The 14840-nt window shown below is 46.2% G+C and overlaps 1 protein-coding gene across 7 annotated transcripts in view; it reads left to right on the top strand.

Moving 5' to 3' along the window:
• Positions 1-14840, top strand: part of arhgef1b (Rho guanine nucleotide exchange factor (GEF) 1b) — a 43381-nt gene that overhangs the window by 24617 nt on the left and 3924 nt on the right. For 2 of the 7 annotated variants that reach the window (XM_013139416.4, XM_029115701.2), the window contains exons 5-30: positions 1482-1524; positions 1647-1752; positions 1931-2071; positions 3475-3504; positions 5550-5658; positions 5892-5985; positions 6256-6288; positions 6786-6977; positions 7084-7225; positions 8229-8240; positions 9253-9408; positions 9886-10082; positions 10246-10392; positions 10522-10601; positions 10745-10985; positions 11127-11227; positions 11340-11414; positions 11511-11586; positions 11690-11857; positions 12095-12182; positions 12303-12419; positions 12512-12570; positions 12700-12846; positions 13211-13330; positions 14183-14352; positions 14649-14755. In XM_013139416.4, the coding sequence (XP_012994870.4) occupies positions 1482-1524; positions 1647-1752; positions 1931-2071; positions 3475-3504; positions 5550-5658; positions 5892-5985; positions 6256-6288; positions 6786-6977; positions 7084-7225; positions 8229-8240; positions 9253-9408; positions 9886-10082; positions 10246-10392; positions 10522-10601; positions 10745-10985; positions 11127-11227; positions 11340-11414; positions 11511-11586; positions 11690-11857; positions 12095-12182; positions 12303-12419; positions 12512-12570; positions 12700-12846; positions 13211-13330; positions 14183-14352; positions 14649-14723 (2919 nt within the window). In that variant the 3' untranslated portion in view covers positions 14724-14755. Of the gene's footprint in view, positions 1-1481; positions 1525-1646; positions 1753-1930; positions 2072-3049; positions 3401-3474; positions 3505-5549; positions 5659-5891; positions 5986-6255; positions 6289-6785; positions 6978-7083; positions 7226-8228; positions 8241-9252; positions 9409-9885; positions 10083-10245; positions 10393-10521; positions 10602-10744; positions 10986-11126; positions 11228-11339; positions 11415-11510; positions 11587-11689; positions 11858-12094; positions 12183-12302; positions 12420-12511; positions 12571-12699; positions 12847-13210; positions 13331-14182; positions 14353-14648; positions 14756-14840 lie in introns of those variants that run through there. The other 5 variants (XM_029115703.2, XM_029115704.2, XM_029115702.2 and 2 more) reach the window with 5 other exon arrangements.

The raw sequence follows: 14840 nt of genomic DNA, 5'->3' as shown, positions 1-14840 counted from the left end.
TGATAAAATCTATTTCTGTCATGGGCAAAGGAATTCTACAGAGTTATGATCCTACTTAAAAATAAACTAGACCTGGAGGTCAAATCTGTTAAACTGGATCCTCAAAGAAGATGGATTGCTCCACATTTACAACTGGATGATGAACAGGTTCGGTTCAAAAATCTGTGTGGACCAAATGTGGATCCATAAGAAGTCTTTGACAGTCTGAGTGATCTTCAAGATGCTGGCAGTCTCTGTAATGGTGGGGGGTGCCAACATGTGTTAATGGATTGTTGATATATCCATGAGGGATCACAATTATTAATTACATTATTATTATGGAACTTACCGGGAGGCTTTATGGTAATGCTCATTTGGAGACACAATAGCTACAGATAGACAGTCTATCCTTAACCTTTTGACGCGTACGATCACACCAGTGTGATCAAGCTAGAGGAATATTTGAAACTCACGCATGAAAAGGTTAAACCTTATTCTAAAGCTGACTCAGCACTTCACTGGCAGTTTCTTATCAGTGGATAGTCATGTTAAAAAACGTTTTGATCATATTCAGATCGTGACTCTCAAAATAATCAGGTCCTTAGTGAAGCTAGCAGGATTTATATTTTTCTGATCTTCTCTGTGAACTTATTTGAAATTACACAAGAAATGCTGCAAAAAATATTTTGTGGGATGTTCAGAGTGAGAGTGTTGTCAATTTGTGATTTGCTGTATCCCTTTTGGCCACGACCAATTACCTTTTGAATTATCACTGTTGTTCTTTTTTATAAAAAATGCAGTATTTTCTAAAAATGTATTTTAGTTAAAGGGGCCATGTGTAGGATTCTTCCTATATATGACCAGAAGACATCTGCTGTTAATGTTTTAAGTTAATGTTTCAAGTATTTATTTTCTACAAAATTCTTTGGAGTGCCTGAGTGATTCCCCATTTAAACTTTCTTTACGGTCCATCTATCAGATTGTATTTACTTGTAGTCTCCTCATACTTGTTGTAGACACTAGGAGTCTCTTCCCACCCTAAACCACCCTGGACTTGCTGATACTGTTTCCGGTCTTGTTTGGTAAGGGTAGAAGAGGTGGGAACCAGTCGTGGTTTGGTTTGAATTCACTACTGTAAACGTTTGAGGCCGGATTCTACAGTGCCCCTTTAAAGGCACCGATGGATTCAGACACCAGTGGATTAGAACATAGTTCTGTGTAGCTCAGTTGGTATTGCAATGTGCTTGCAAGATCAGAGTTCTGTGACCAATTCCAGTGGTCGGACAGTCTGAAAAAAGTTTCACTTATTGCTGTAAGTTGCTCTGAATAAGCGTGTCTGCTAAAGTACTTAAATCAAAATTGTGCTTAGGATGTTTTCCTCTTTCCTGTCTTATTGGTATTCAAGTGACATCTGGTGGCGACTTCGATGTACTGAATCTTTTTGTCTGGCGCTTGGACATGTTATGGCAGATTTAAACATTTCTTTCGTCTTCAACCCACAGATTCTCAGGGTGCAAGTCCCCCAGATTGTATCCTATGAATTGGGTAAGCCTCAAATGATGACCGTTCTGTTGTGATTGTATGTAATGCAGCTGTTGTACGATTCCATCACTGGTCTACATGGCTTGGAGTATGTGTATCTTTATCTCTACCTCTGTCTCCATCAGACCGTTCCAGACCGGACCTGCTCACTGAAGAGCAGCAGAGGAAGTTTGTCCATGAAATCCAAAAGGCTCAGTTCCCAGAGGTGCTGCGACAGCTGGAGGACTTCAGGTGAGACCGCTCCTGGCGGCCCCTGGGTCCGTTACACCCAATAGCACACAACTGACATGCTGGAGTTGGTCCCTCAGATCAGCTTGTTTCTACCCTGAGCCATAAATGTGAGACCAACTGTCAGTGCTGTGTAAATGCCTAATGCCTCCGTCCCCTCCTACTGTTTCCCCCCTTTTAGGAGGAAGAGGATGATGGGTATGACCCCTAATGAGGCAGAGCTGGTGGAGGTGGAGACTCACCACCATACTGACCGCATCCCCATGGAGATGAAGGAGAAAGCTGTGGCAGAGACTCTGCTAGATAAGATGTCTGACATCCAGTGAGTGGACAGTTGGGTGAGGGGGGGGGGGGTTTATTAGTTTTAAGAGTTTTACTGTATGGTGTGTGTCTTTCAAGTAACTTTATAGGTAGGAGTCTAGCCTGAAGTCACGTTTTCTTTTTTCCCAATTATTATTGACCACAAATAAAAATGACCTCACTGGCCAGTAACAGGACATCACAATCCCTGTCCTTCAGCAGACTGAATATGGTGCAGACATAAACACTGAAACAGCCAGTACAAAACATGGGGTCATTTGGGGAGAAAAGGGCTGTGATCGGAAGAGAGGGTAAAAGAGAGTCAGCCATGCCACGTTGGCAGGAAGGCTCTCCCCTGGCACGCTGCCCACAGGAGGGAGGGGGTGAAGGAGGGAGGGAGAATGGACGGAGCCCGGGGCAGTGCACTGTTACTGATCCGGTCTGGCTGCTGGACACAGAAAGAGCGGCCAGTGAAGTTAATCTACCTCTGACCCAGTGGCCAGACACAATGAATGAACACTTCAACAAGTAAAAGAGAGAGAGATTTGAAATGAAGTGGTGCAGGAAGAAAGAGACCAACAAAAAGAATGGGGAAAACAATGCCTGATGCATAGATAACATTTCTCTGGTCACCACTGTACTGTACCTCCACTGTATCAGTGGAGGAATGTTTCTGACTTCATAAAGCTGCTAACCACCGACTGTGCAACTTACTCACAGTCCAACACTCTCTCAAGTACAACCGTTACTTATTTATTTTGTCCAAATAGTCTCCTTATCTTCTGCTTTCATCCCCCACATGCTTTCGTTCACCCGCGCCCCCCCATTCTGTGGAATGGAGGAATTGGGCGTCCTGATTGGCTCGGCTTGGGGAATCCCGGGGAAACCCCACCCTTAATGATAACAGTGGGATCTTTTTTTCCCCTTTCTTGCCTACTTGTTGCATCAGACTAAAACACAGTTAAATAGTCATTGCTGCTGTCACAAAGCATTCTTAGGTTTCAACTACACCCTGCAGATTGGTTGTGCCTTGAATACTTTTTTTTACAGCTTATACATTGTCTCATAGAGGAAAGCATCATTGGATATATTTCTGCAGTTTTATATTTTTCTTTCCAGAAGTTGATTTTGAGTTGTTTTGGTGCAGCATCTTATATTTCTCTCACTGTATTAAATGTTTTTTTGTTGTAAATATCAGAATATGTTAAAAGGCCTCTACTTTGAGCACACAACAATCAGATTTGAGTTGAATCAGGGAAAGCTTTGTCACTTCAAATTCCACCATCCCAAAACAGAGTTAAACATTTTCTGGGGGAAAAAACTGGAAAATGCTACGTAATCCACTCCGACGGTAAGTCTGAAGACCTGGCAATGACTGCACTCTCTCTGTCTCTTTCTAATATCTATTCATATCCTTTCTTTCAGTCCATCGGTTGTTGCAGAGGAGGAGAAATGGTGAGTTCTATCAATCTGTTTTTTCATTATTATTTTTATGAATCCCTTTTTACATTAGCAGTTGTCAAAAAGTACTCGAGATATCCAGCATTTTCTGTGTATAGGAGTGTTTGTTTGCTGCTTTATTTGAGCCTCTGTTAGTGAATGCATTCTATTAGTGTGTTGTCCAGGCCCCTGTTGAAATTCATTAAACCCATGCATGCCGTCCATTTCTTTCATTTAGCTGACGCTCTTATGTAGAGCCACTTCCTGAAATGGGAAATGTTTTAAATGTCTGTACTTGTTGGAATTGAATCCACTAACCTGACATTGCCAGTGACATGCTCTACCAACTAAACCACAAGAATTTCTGTTAAAAAATGTAGACTTGACATGTGATGTTTTACTTTTGTAGACTTCAGTACCATAGTTTCATTACATTCCCATCAATAGCATTCTATAAGCCAAGGGTTCCCAACCTAGGAGTTTGCCAGTTTGATTTTAGATGTATTTGTTGTTAAATTTCAAAATAAAACGATGTATAACTGCGCACACATCCACATTAATCTAGGCTAGAAACAAACTATGAAATTATAGACATGGAAATATATTTGGTTTGTCTTGAGGATTGTAGGAATGTACACTACCGTTCAAAAGGTTGGGGTCCCTTAGGAAATGGACGGTGACTTCTCATTGCAGCTCCCTGTAACGGGCGTGCGTGCGCCCACTACTGTTCAAAAGACCCTCAAATTAAACTAATTAAGGCCTTAAGCCCTAGGCTAGCTTAGCCCCAGGTTAAGACTGGCCCTGTTAGCTTAGCCTGCGTTCACACAAGAGTTTAACCCTAGGCTAAGTGATTGGACAATACATTTTCTATGGTTTTGTTCTTGACCCTGTTTCACACACTGTGTTTCTGGGGTTAGCCCTGAAAAGTCGGTGCTAACCGTGCTCCAGAGCTGGGCCAGATAGCCGCAGGCTAAGGGTGGTGCTAGCCCACTTCATAATATGCAAGTGCGTACACTTGTTGAGGAGGCTCTTAGCCCTGGCCTAGGGTGCAGTGTGAACATGCCTTTAGTGTGTTGTATTTAATACAACCTCTCCAATTAACTAGAGTCAAACAAAGGGGTCATCTTTTGAAGACTACATTTACAGTGTGGAGAACAAGTATTTGATACACTGCCGATTTTCCTACTTACAAAGCATGTAGAAGTCTGTAATTTTTATCATAGGTACACTTCAAGTGTGAGAGACGGAATCTTAAACAAAAACCAGAAAATCAAATTGTATGATTTTTAAATAATTAATTAGCATTTTATTGCATGACATAAGTATTTGATCACCTACCAACCAGTAAGAATTCCGGCTCTCACAGACCTGTTAGTTTTTCTTTAAGAAGTCCTCCTGTTCTCCACTCATTACCTGTATTAACTGCACCTGTTTGAACTCATTAACCTGTATAAAAGACACCTGTCCACACACTCAATCAAACAGACTCCAACCTCTCCACAATGGCCAAGACCAGAGAGCTTTGCAAACCTGGTCAAGAACTACAGGAAACGTATGATTTCTGTAATTGCAAACAAAGGTTTCTGTACCAAATATTCAGCTTTTCTGATGTATCAAATACTTATGTCATGCAATAAAATATACATTTTATTACTTAAAAATCATACAATGTGATTTTCTGGATGTTTTAGATTCTGTCACTCACAGTTGAGGAGTACCTATGATAAAAAATTACAGACTTCTTACATGCTTTGTAAGTGGGAAAATCAGCAGTGTATCAAATACTTGTTCTCCCCACTGTAGGTTTGAAACAGGGTTTGGGTCCCCTGCTGGACGCTCCTCATTTCTGATATTTTCCCTCCTTTTTATCCGCTTTCCCCCCTTTTTATGTCCTCCTCTTTCTCCTACTTCCAACTCTGTTGTGTTTTGCCCGTTTCATCTTTTCTCTCATCCTTCTCTTCTATAAACCCCTTTAACCTCTTAATCACACATCTTACTCTCAATATATTGTCACAAATCACGTCTTAGGTCTTTCTCTCTCTCTCCTGCACTCCCTGTAGTTCGGCTATTTTTGCAGCAGTGGTCTTCTATATGAAGCACCTGGGAGTGAAGTCCAGAGTAGCTGACAGCAAGAAGTCCAGAGGATTCTTGAGGAGACCCTTTGGGAAGGTGACTGTCCTTCTGCTCCCTACAGCCCGTTCATTTCTGTCCACAGTCCTTACCATATAAGTCTGCTTTATCACCCAATTTTTCATTATTGCATTTTTCTGCTTGTAAGGTTAATAGTTCTAATATTAAAGCCAAACAAACCATCAAGGTTGTTTGCCTGTCAAAGCTCTCTAGTGTTTGTGGTGTGTCGAACTGTGCTTCAACATCTTTCTCCCTCTCCATGTCTCCAACAGAATAGAAAGACAGAGGAGTCTACTAAATCACCCAAACAGAGGGGGGGGTTTCCCAACATCCTCACCGCCGCTGGTGGCTGGATTGCTGGCAGCAGTATGTACCGGTCTTCTCTACAAATACGCCTTTAAAACCTATTGGTTTTTCAACTCTATTTGACTGTTAAGTGTCTGGAATGTTGTGCTGCGTTAGCCTCGGTGGTTAGCATGGATTGGTTATCAGTTAGGATGTAAGCCTCTTCAGGATGGAATGGTGATCATCAACCATCACCACAAGTGGCTCTGCCAGACAGACCGTAGCACCTGTAAACCAATTCTACCAACTGTAGAATGTTAAAGAACCCGTTGCCCTGTGTTCTTCTTTCAGCTGAGGTCAAACTGCCTAAAGTGGAGGCTGAAGGTACCATCGTCTGGCTCTTCCATCTCTTCTTGCCCACCCTTTATCTCTAGAATAGAATCCTTACTAATCAACTCCAATTTATGTTTGCATGTACCAAATCAAACCTGGGAGGGGATTCCAGTGGGAAATGCAAAGTTGTTGGTTTGTTGGTTGCCTTTAGCGGGTATATTCGGTCTGTGGCATGATCTTTTTTTCACTGGTGTTATGATTGAGATTGAGGTTGACCTGGGTAGTGTACTGACAAACAGACACACACACACACACACACGGTAGGTCTGTCATGATGTTGTGAATGAAGGCACTAAACTGTCCCCAACCTGAGAATGACTAACCTCCTCTTACCCCAGATCCACTGATTGCATTATGTTCTTTATCACTCTGTCTCTCACACTCATGCTCCTTGCAGTCAACATTTCTTTGATCTTGCATCTTTATATTAATTCCTTTTTCTCATCTTGTTTCCACAACCCCCCCCCCCCCCCCCCCCCCCCCACCAGTGGAGAAGGAGAAATTATCTCTGGAGCGGAAGGGTTCCAGCATCCCCGCCCCCGCTCGATCCTCAATCGCCCCTGACATCGCCCCTCCGGCAATAAACAAGAAGTCTGGTTCTGTCTCTCATCAGGGGTCAGAGGTCTGTGATGCCTCAGTCAACATCAGCTCCAGTCCAGACTCCTCCCTCAGTGACACAGGTAAGGCTGTTTTGGATGGCTCTATAGTAGCGTGGTAAACGACTACCCAACTACAGGTTGCGTTCAGGGGGTTGAAATGGAAATGTATAATTTTTTCCTTTCCCAGGTTTGCTCAGCAGCCGTTCAGACCCTCAGTCAGTGTCGGAGGGGGCCGAAGTCTCCCCCGTGGGACAGGCTATGGGCCCATCCATCTGGGAGCCCTCCTCTCCCGCAGAGCCCCCTCTAGAGGAAAATGTAGAGAAAGACAGGTGAGTCCGCCAGAAAGTGGAGTGAAACCAGGAAGGGGAAGTGACAGGGGTGGGAACAGGCACCAACCCACACTCACCACTGAGATAGTGGGACATGGTTAGGGGCGGGCGTTCATGTTAAGACTGAGGGAGCCTTTGTTTTTGCTGATTATTGTGCTGCCTACCTACCTACTGCCCCGTCCCTTCGCCCTGCCGCCAGCTACATGTGGCTAACCTTGCTTAGACCCACCAGGCGTTTGGAGATGGACCCCCTACCGGGGCTGCTACAGTGACCTGGTCTCCCCTTCCAGCCCTCCTCCCCCAACCCTCCTTCTCCTCATCCTCCTCCTTTACTCTCTACCCCAAACCCATTTTGTTGCTTACCATTTCTCCTCTCTCTTTCTGTGTGTGTCCATCATGTTTTAATTTTTTTGTGTGTGTTTGCCAGTCTTCCAAACCCCCCGCGGTCTTCCTGTTTGTGCCCATGCTGACCTCTGGGGTCTGTTGTTCCGATAAAGCTGTCCATTGTGTCTGAGCAAATATCCTCCTGTATGTGTTCCTCTAGCTACGGGGATGAGGTCTACTGTTGCGCCGTTGGTGTTCTGGTGGTATTGTCTGTCTTTTTGTCCAGCGTTGTGTCTCCTCAGTCTTAAGTGCACTAACTTGGCTTTAACGTTGCTACAGTTGTCTGGTCCCGCTTCAACCTTGTCTGGTCTGAGTGTCTGTTTTGGGGCGTTTGTCCCACTCCCGAGTCCCGCGGTGAGTTGTGCTGGTGCATGAAGAACCCCCGTGTTCTGTTGTCCAGTGTGGGTAGGGCTCTGTGGGAGCGTTGTGCGGGCCAGCCGTAGTCCCGCGTTCCGAGGGCGGCGCTTCGCTGTGTGTGGCAAGCCTCCGTCTGTGTGCTTCAGCAGTGGATGGTGGGGGGTTACTGGAGGTTGTGTAGCAATGTGGAAAGGCGGTGTTAATGTTGTGTAGTGGTACGGTTGTGGTGGTTGTGTAACTGTGCTGTCCCGTGTTTTTACAGACGCAAGCCAAGGTGGGTTTCTTCTCTACGACAGTGATACGGACACCCACTGGGCCTCATTAATAACACACACTCCATTCTACGTTAGTGTGTGCACACTCCTATATGGACACACACACACACACACACACACACACACACTGTCAGACCAACACACACAATGTGTCAGTCATTTGTCATTCCTCAATACACTCACTGTTATTGGCTAAGTATTGTTTCTCCTTGCACCTTGACTGCTGTGAGTGGGTTGTGATGTTGGAGAACAGATACTTGTTGTGAGTGTGTGTACTGTGTGTGAGATTGGAGAGCTGATGAGCCCAAGTAATTGGCACCGCTACATTGCATAATAACTTATTTCTTAACTCATGGCAGTAGTGTTGAAGTAGATTGGCTTCCAATGTGTTTCTAATGGGGCTGCTCTGTTTTGGAGTCTCTCTTGATGCTCCTGAGTCTAACCATCAATTCTCTGTCACATCTCTTACACTCCTTTCATACTCATTGACTGTTTCCTCATTTCTCCTCTTTTTGTGGTTTGGTCTTTTGGACCTTTATTTTCTTGGTCCTTGTACTTCATCCTTCTGTCCCCCTATTTTCTCTCCTTCCTCCCTTCAAATCTCCCTCGGCCCCCTCCTCAAACCTTCTCCCTTCCCTGTCCCCTCCTCAAACCTTCTCCCTTCCCTGTCCCCTCCTCAAACCTTCTCCCTTCCCTGTCCCCTCCTCAAACCTTCTCCCTTCCCTGTCCCCTCCTCAAACCTTCTCCCTTCCCTGTCCCCTCCTCAAACCTTCTCCCTTCCCTGTCCCCTCCTCAAACCTTCTCCCTTCCCTGTCCCCTCCTCAAACCTTCTCCCTTCCCTGTCCCCTCCTCAAACCTTCTCCCTTCCCTGTCCCCTCCTCAAACCTTCTGTCTCTTCTTAAATATTCTCCTCTCCTTCATCGCTACACTACACTACCTTGTCTTTTCTTCCTCCCACTCTCTTCTCCTCCCCGCTCCTGCCTCCCCTCCCTCCCTCCCTCCCCTCCCTAGGCGTGTGGGGCGCAGTGAGAGTGCTCGCGTGGACAGGCATTCTTCTCGTCGTCGTGGCTCTTCCCGGGCCAAACAGTCACGTTCCCGTAGCGACGTGGACCTGCAAGCCGCCACCGCCACGGCAGCAGACTCCTCCCCAACCTCCCCTAACCCCTCGTAAGGCAGACCCCCCCCACCCTCCCCTTTTGCAGGGGCAGAGAGAGGGCCATTGCAGGGGCCACCAGACTCCCTGACGGGCGGACCTACTGACTGACTCACGTCAACTGACCGAAGGACCCTGACAACAGACTGTACTCACATTGTCCTTAGCGGCCTCAATAAGACAGGGGGAGAATGACGGCTGGAGGAAGAGGGTCAGAGACAGACGTAGTTTGTTAGAATACTTGCTGCAGCACTGTCACTAATGTCCATGCTGTACAGTATTTAGGCTTTGAACCAGCCGATAGCCTACTGTCCCAGAAGGTAAATGATTCTAAAGCTCCCGCCCAAGCAGATTTGGTAACTTCCCGTAAAATATATTTTTAATTACGTGTCGTATAGTCTCCCCATAGCCTTTATTCTTCATTCTTTTAACTGTCTTCTTCCTCTGTTCCTCCATCGTTCCTCTTGTTCTCCTCTCCGGTCTTCCCTCAGTGTTGACGGAGGGATGTTGGTCCCTGAGGCGTCCCTCCTGGGCCCTTTCCCCTCTGGCCCTACCATCCAGCAGGAGGAGCAGGACCCTCGTTTCCTGGAGCTGGAGCAGGAACCCCCAAACTGGAGAGAACACGCCCCCCCAGAGACACTCAAAGACCTCAGCAAGAAGGAGACGAAGAGACAGGAGGTCATCAATGGTGAGGAAGGGGTTTGGGGAACAAATGATGACACTATGGAGAAAAAAACCACGGGAATGGCAGTTCTACTAGTGAGTCAAGTCTGGAGAGGTGTTAGGAATACATTGAAGAACACTTCCATGTACCCACCTGCCTCCTTGTCTCCTGGTCTCCTCTTTCTCAGAGCTGTTTGCGACAGAGCATGCCCATGTGCGTATGCTGAGTGTTCTGCTGACCGTGTTCTGGAAGCCTCTGGAGAAGGCAGAGCTCATGGACACCACCGAGCTGTCCACAATCTTCCCCAGCCTGGATGAGATCATAGAACTGCACTGTGAGTACGCTCAGTGTCACGTGACCACGCGGTGCATCACAACCATCCACAACCACACATGGACCATTACTACAGAGCCGCAAAAACCTGCCAGTCCAACCGCTGAGCTCCTTGTATTTGTCCGACCAGATGCCTTCTATGAGAACCTGAAGAAGCTGCGGCAGGACACCTTCATCGTCAAGACCATTGGAACCACGCTACTCAACAGAGTGAGTAGTGCCTCTACCGTCCTCTGGAGAACCTCCCCACACCTCCTCTGACCTCCATGCACTGGGCTCCTCCAGTTGAGGAGGTCTGGGAAGTGGTCCGCTTGACAGGTCCCTGAAAAAAAGCTTTTGATTTCTGTCTCTAGTTTGAAGGAACGGAGGGTGAGTGGTTTCAGAAGCTGACATCCAGGTTCTGTAGTCACCAAACGTGGGCCCTGGAACTGTTGAAGAGTAGACAAAAGAAGGATCCTCGCTTTCACGCCTTCATACAGGAGGCAGAGAGCAGGCCTCAGTGTCGTAGGCTGCAGTTAAAGGACATCATCCCCACTGAGATGCAGAGACTTACCAAATACCCACTCCTGCTGGAGAACATCGCCAAGTGCACAGGTCCGTCTCCCTGCCCCTTCGCGGCTCTCATTTAGAGAGAAGAACTGTGTGTGTGCAGGAGAGTGTCTTTTGTAATGGGAATTGTGTGTGTGTGTGTGTGTGTGTGTGTGTGTGTGTGTGTGTGTGTGTGTGTACCTGTAGAGGACAGCTGGGAGAAGGAGAAAATCCAGCGGAGTGCTGAGTGCTGCAGGAAGATTCTCAACCATGTCAACGAGGAGGTCAAACAGATGGAGAACCTGCTGGTGAGACGGCCTACCACCGTAGTGGAAATCATTTAGAAAAATCCACATTGGATCTAGAGGGAGAATCATTAAAAATGTTCTCCTCGTTCTCTTTCACTCCCCCTTCTATCAGACCTTGAAAGACTATCAGCGCAAGCTGGACACCTCAGGCCTGAAGCCCAGTAATGAGCTGTACTTGGAATATAAGGTGTTGTCTTATGTTTCTCTCTGGTCTTCTTTGCACATTGTTCTCTCGTTGATTTTGTTTTCATCTGTGTTTCATCCGTCTGTTTTTTTCTGTCAGAACTTTGATCTGACCCAGCAAAAGATGATCTATGAAGGGACACTGACTTGGAGAGTGACCAAGGAGAAAACTCTAGGTACATTATCAACAACCACTGTCTGACATTTTGTACAATATCTATTTTCTGGAAAATGGTCTGGCCTCTATTCTCCCATGTCAACTGGTCTCTTCTCTCTCAGACGTCCAGTGTGTGTTGCTGAGGGACCTGTTGGTGCTCTTACAGAAGCAAGATGATAAGATGGTGCTGAAGTGTCAAAGTAAGAGTAACATCGCAGCGCAGGAAGGCAAGCAGATGCTTAGCCCCATCATCAAACTGGACTCTGCTTTCCTCCGTGAGGTAGCGACAGGTGAGGCACATTTTGAATCTACCAATTACATTGCAGTCCAGTGTAGAAGGATTCAAAGGCTACAGATACGACCGTACAGGCACACAAAGCAGCTTTTCCTGGACCGCCTGGTCCTTGCTGCTTAGGACACCCGCTGTCAGCATGTGTACCAGGCCGAAATGACCAGAAATCATCATTACGTGTTTGACCTCGTGGGCATGTCACCTAAACCCCGGTTGTTTTCGTTCCGCCTGCCAGACCGTAAAGCCTTCTACGTGATCTTCACCTGGGACAGCGGGGCTCAGATCTATGAGCTGGTGGCTCAGTCTGTCGGGGAGAGAAAGACGTGAGTTTTGGGAAGAGGCGGGAGGCATTGGCCGTGAAGAAGTGAGTTCAGGAGAGGCGGAAGTTATGAAGGTAAAGGTTATCAGTAAGTGTTGCTGTGATGTGTCTTGGTTGTGTGTAGCTGGACAGATGTGATAAAGACAGCGGTGGATGAGCTGAAGAAGACTGGCGCTCCTGCTCTGGACCTGAAGAGAGGCAACAGCATCATACCTGGAGGAGGAGGGTACAGCCCCACCCTGTATGTCAACACAGATCTGGGCTGTTGGAGCTCTGTCACAAGCTTAATGTCTCCTTTATACTTCTGTCTCTCTTGGTCTGCCTCTCCTGCAGGTTTCAACCCCCTCTCAGCCCCACTGAAAACGGCGGAGATTCGTTGAAACATGGCACTGGTGAGAACCAGCAACAAAGCAATTTGTATATGGCAGTGACAATGTATTAACCGTGTGTTCAGAATGTTAAGTGTCACTGATGTCACCATTACAACCAGGAATGACGGTTCATGTACCTCTGCCTTTTAGATCCAGATAAGGACAGCCTGACCGATGAGATGAAGTCTGTAGACTCTCGTCATTCCTTAATAGATTATCTCTCGGACAAAGGCTTTGACCTGAGGGGTCACCGCAACAGCGATGCGGAAAAGGTGGCAAATTGTGCTTTAGATGAAGGTGAATTGGTTTATTTAGTTGGTCCATTTTCCCTATTCCACGAACAGGGAGGAATATGCCAGGCTTCTGGGTGCTAGTCTGTCTTCCAATGTGAATGGGTGAAAACCATTGAGACATTGGCGTTGTCAAACGTTTTCAACTAAGCAGCCTTGTACAGGATAATGCACCATTTTCCTTAAAGCACAGACAATAATGTGAATAATGTAATGTGAACACAGAGTCCTGCTTATTTCTTGACATGCTTACTTGAATGTTCTACTGACATACATGGATACCTGGGGTCTGAACAGGGCCCGTGGCTAGGAGCCGGCACGCTTCCAAAACCTAAATTCCTAAATCCAATTTTTCCTGTCTCCACCCACAGTCATGTCCTTGAAGAGGCTATTGGTTGGCAGCATCAGCCTATCGGAGGACTCACTCCATGATAAGGAGAATGGAGGGGGGGAGCCAGATTTGCGGGACCAAGACACTGATGGCTCAACCGGTATCTGCAATAGACTCTGAGTCATAACTATTAGTGCTTTGTTTCTGATTAGCAACCACGCTCAAGTATCAGACCAGCATGGTCCATCTGCATAGCACAGGGCCCCCTGTTATCTTTTTACACTGTAATCATTTGATCAAGGTGTCAATATCTGTGATTATTGTTGACTTTAAAAGGTTAACTAGGGTGTTATCGAATTGCATTTGTAAATATTATTTTCAGCAAGTTTGTTAGAGATGTAGCTAAAAATCCAACCCCCTATTATCGGCCACCGTCCCCAGTCATCAGAGCCCTTACAACGATGTTCAATTACATTGTTTCCTTTTTATCTTCCCTGACGTGTTTATTAGGTTTCTGTAATGGACATTGTATAAAACAATTTCCATATATGACATTTTCAGAACAATAATTGAACTTTCATAAAATCCTATAAAATGTGCAGTGGGCCAGCTGGAAGGGTACATTCAATAGAAAACACACACTTTTATTTTCCAGAGCATTTACATTTTGAGCCTGAGGCGATTTTGTCCTCCGCTTGCCAGTACCAGGGGGATCTTAGCAATGTTCTAAAAAGTATGCTCTTCCTAAAGGCTGGTAGAGGTGCTAACTAACAGAATGTGATGTAGGATAAGAATGAAGTCGCACACTGTATTTAAGTTCCAAGTGATTTATTGGGCTCAGGGCGACATTTGGCTGTGCATATTGCACAATGAATCTACGTAACCCAGGTTTCATCCTTCCCGGGTGCCCCTCCGTCCTGAACGCTTGGTGTCTGGCTTGATACTGAGGATCCAACGTTCTTTTCATCCTGAATTCTACATCTGTGGGCGTGACTCCTGTGTCTGTCCACAGACCAAGGCGCCGGCAGGGATGGAGTAGTGGAAGGGCATGAGGGAGGAGAGGGCCGAGGGATGAAGATTGAGGAGGCAGGGATCAGTGCTCCCCTGGTTCTGTCACAGGAGAGGATGGAGGAGGTGCGCGTGAAACTACACGGACTGGAGGAGAAGCTGAAGAGACTGCAGGTAAGAACCAGCAATTAAAGGAAGAGAAGAAACGGGGGGAAAAAGGAGAGCTGGAGCACGAGAGTTGTTCTTTCACAAAGAATGACGGTCAACATAAAAGGTGCTAGTCAGGGAGGGCAGGCAGGGACCAACAACAGTACAGATAATGAATAGAGTAAAAACACTTGAACCATGGCTTGTACTGCTCTGCTGCTACTGATACTTAAATTGCTGTGTGAGATTGAAGTTTGAGACAATCTAGCTCTGTGAGAGATTCAACTATAACAGTTGATGACCAGTTTTTCTTGCTGTATTAGAGTGTTGAGGAGAACCACCACAGGCTGCAGGTGGCCCTGTCAAAGTTCTCCCTGGAGGGAGGCCACTTCCAATGAGACCCACACACCGACCAATTTCTAGATGCCAGGTAAACCTTTATCTAAAACCCTTTATATCTGTTGGGAGTAGTTGCCCCTAACCAGTGATGCAGACTCATCTTTTATCTAGTTCAA

This window comes from Esox lucius, chromosome 20 (assembly GCF_011004845.1).
Source record: "Esox lucius isolate fEsoLuc1 chromosome 20, fEsoLuc1.pri, whole genome shotgun sequence".
Taxonomy (NCBI): domain Eukaryota; kingdom Metazoa; phylum Chordata; class Actinopteri; order Esociformes; family Esocidae; genus Esox; species Esox lucius.
Note: the sequence above shows the minus strand (reverse complement) of the source record. Positions and strands in the feature narration are given on the sequence as shown.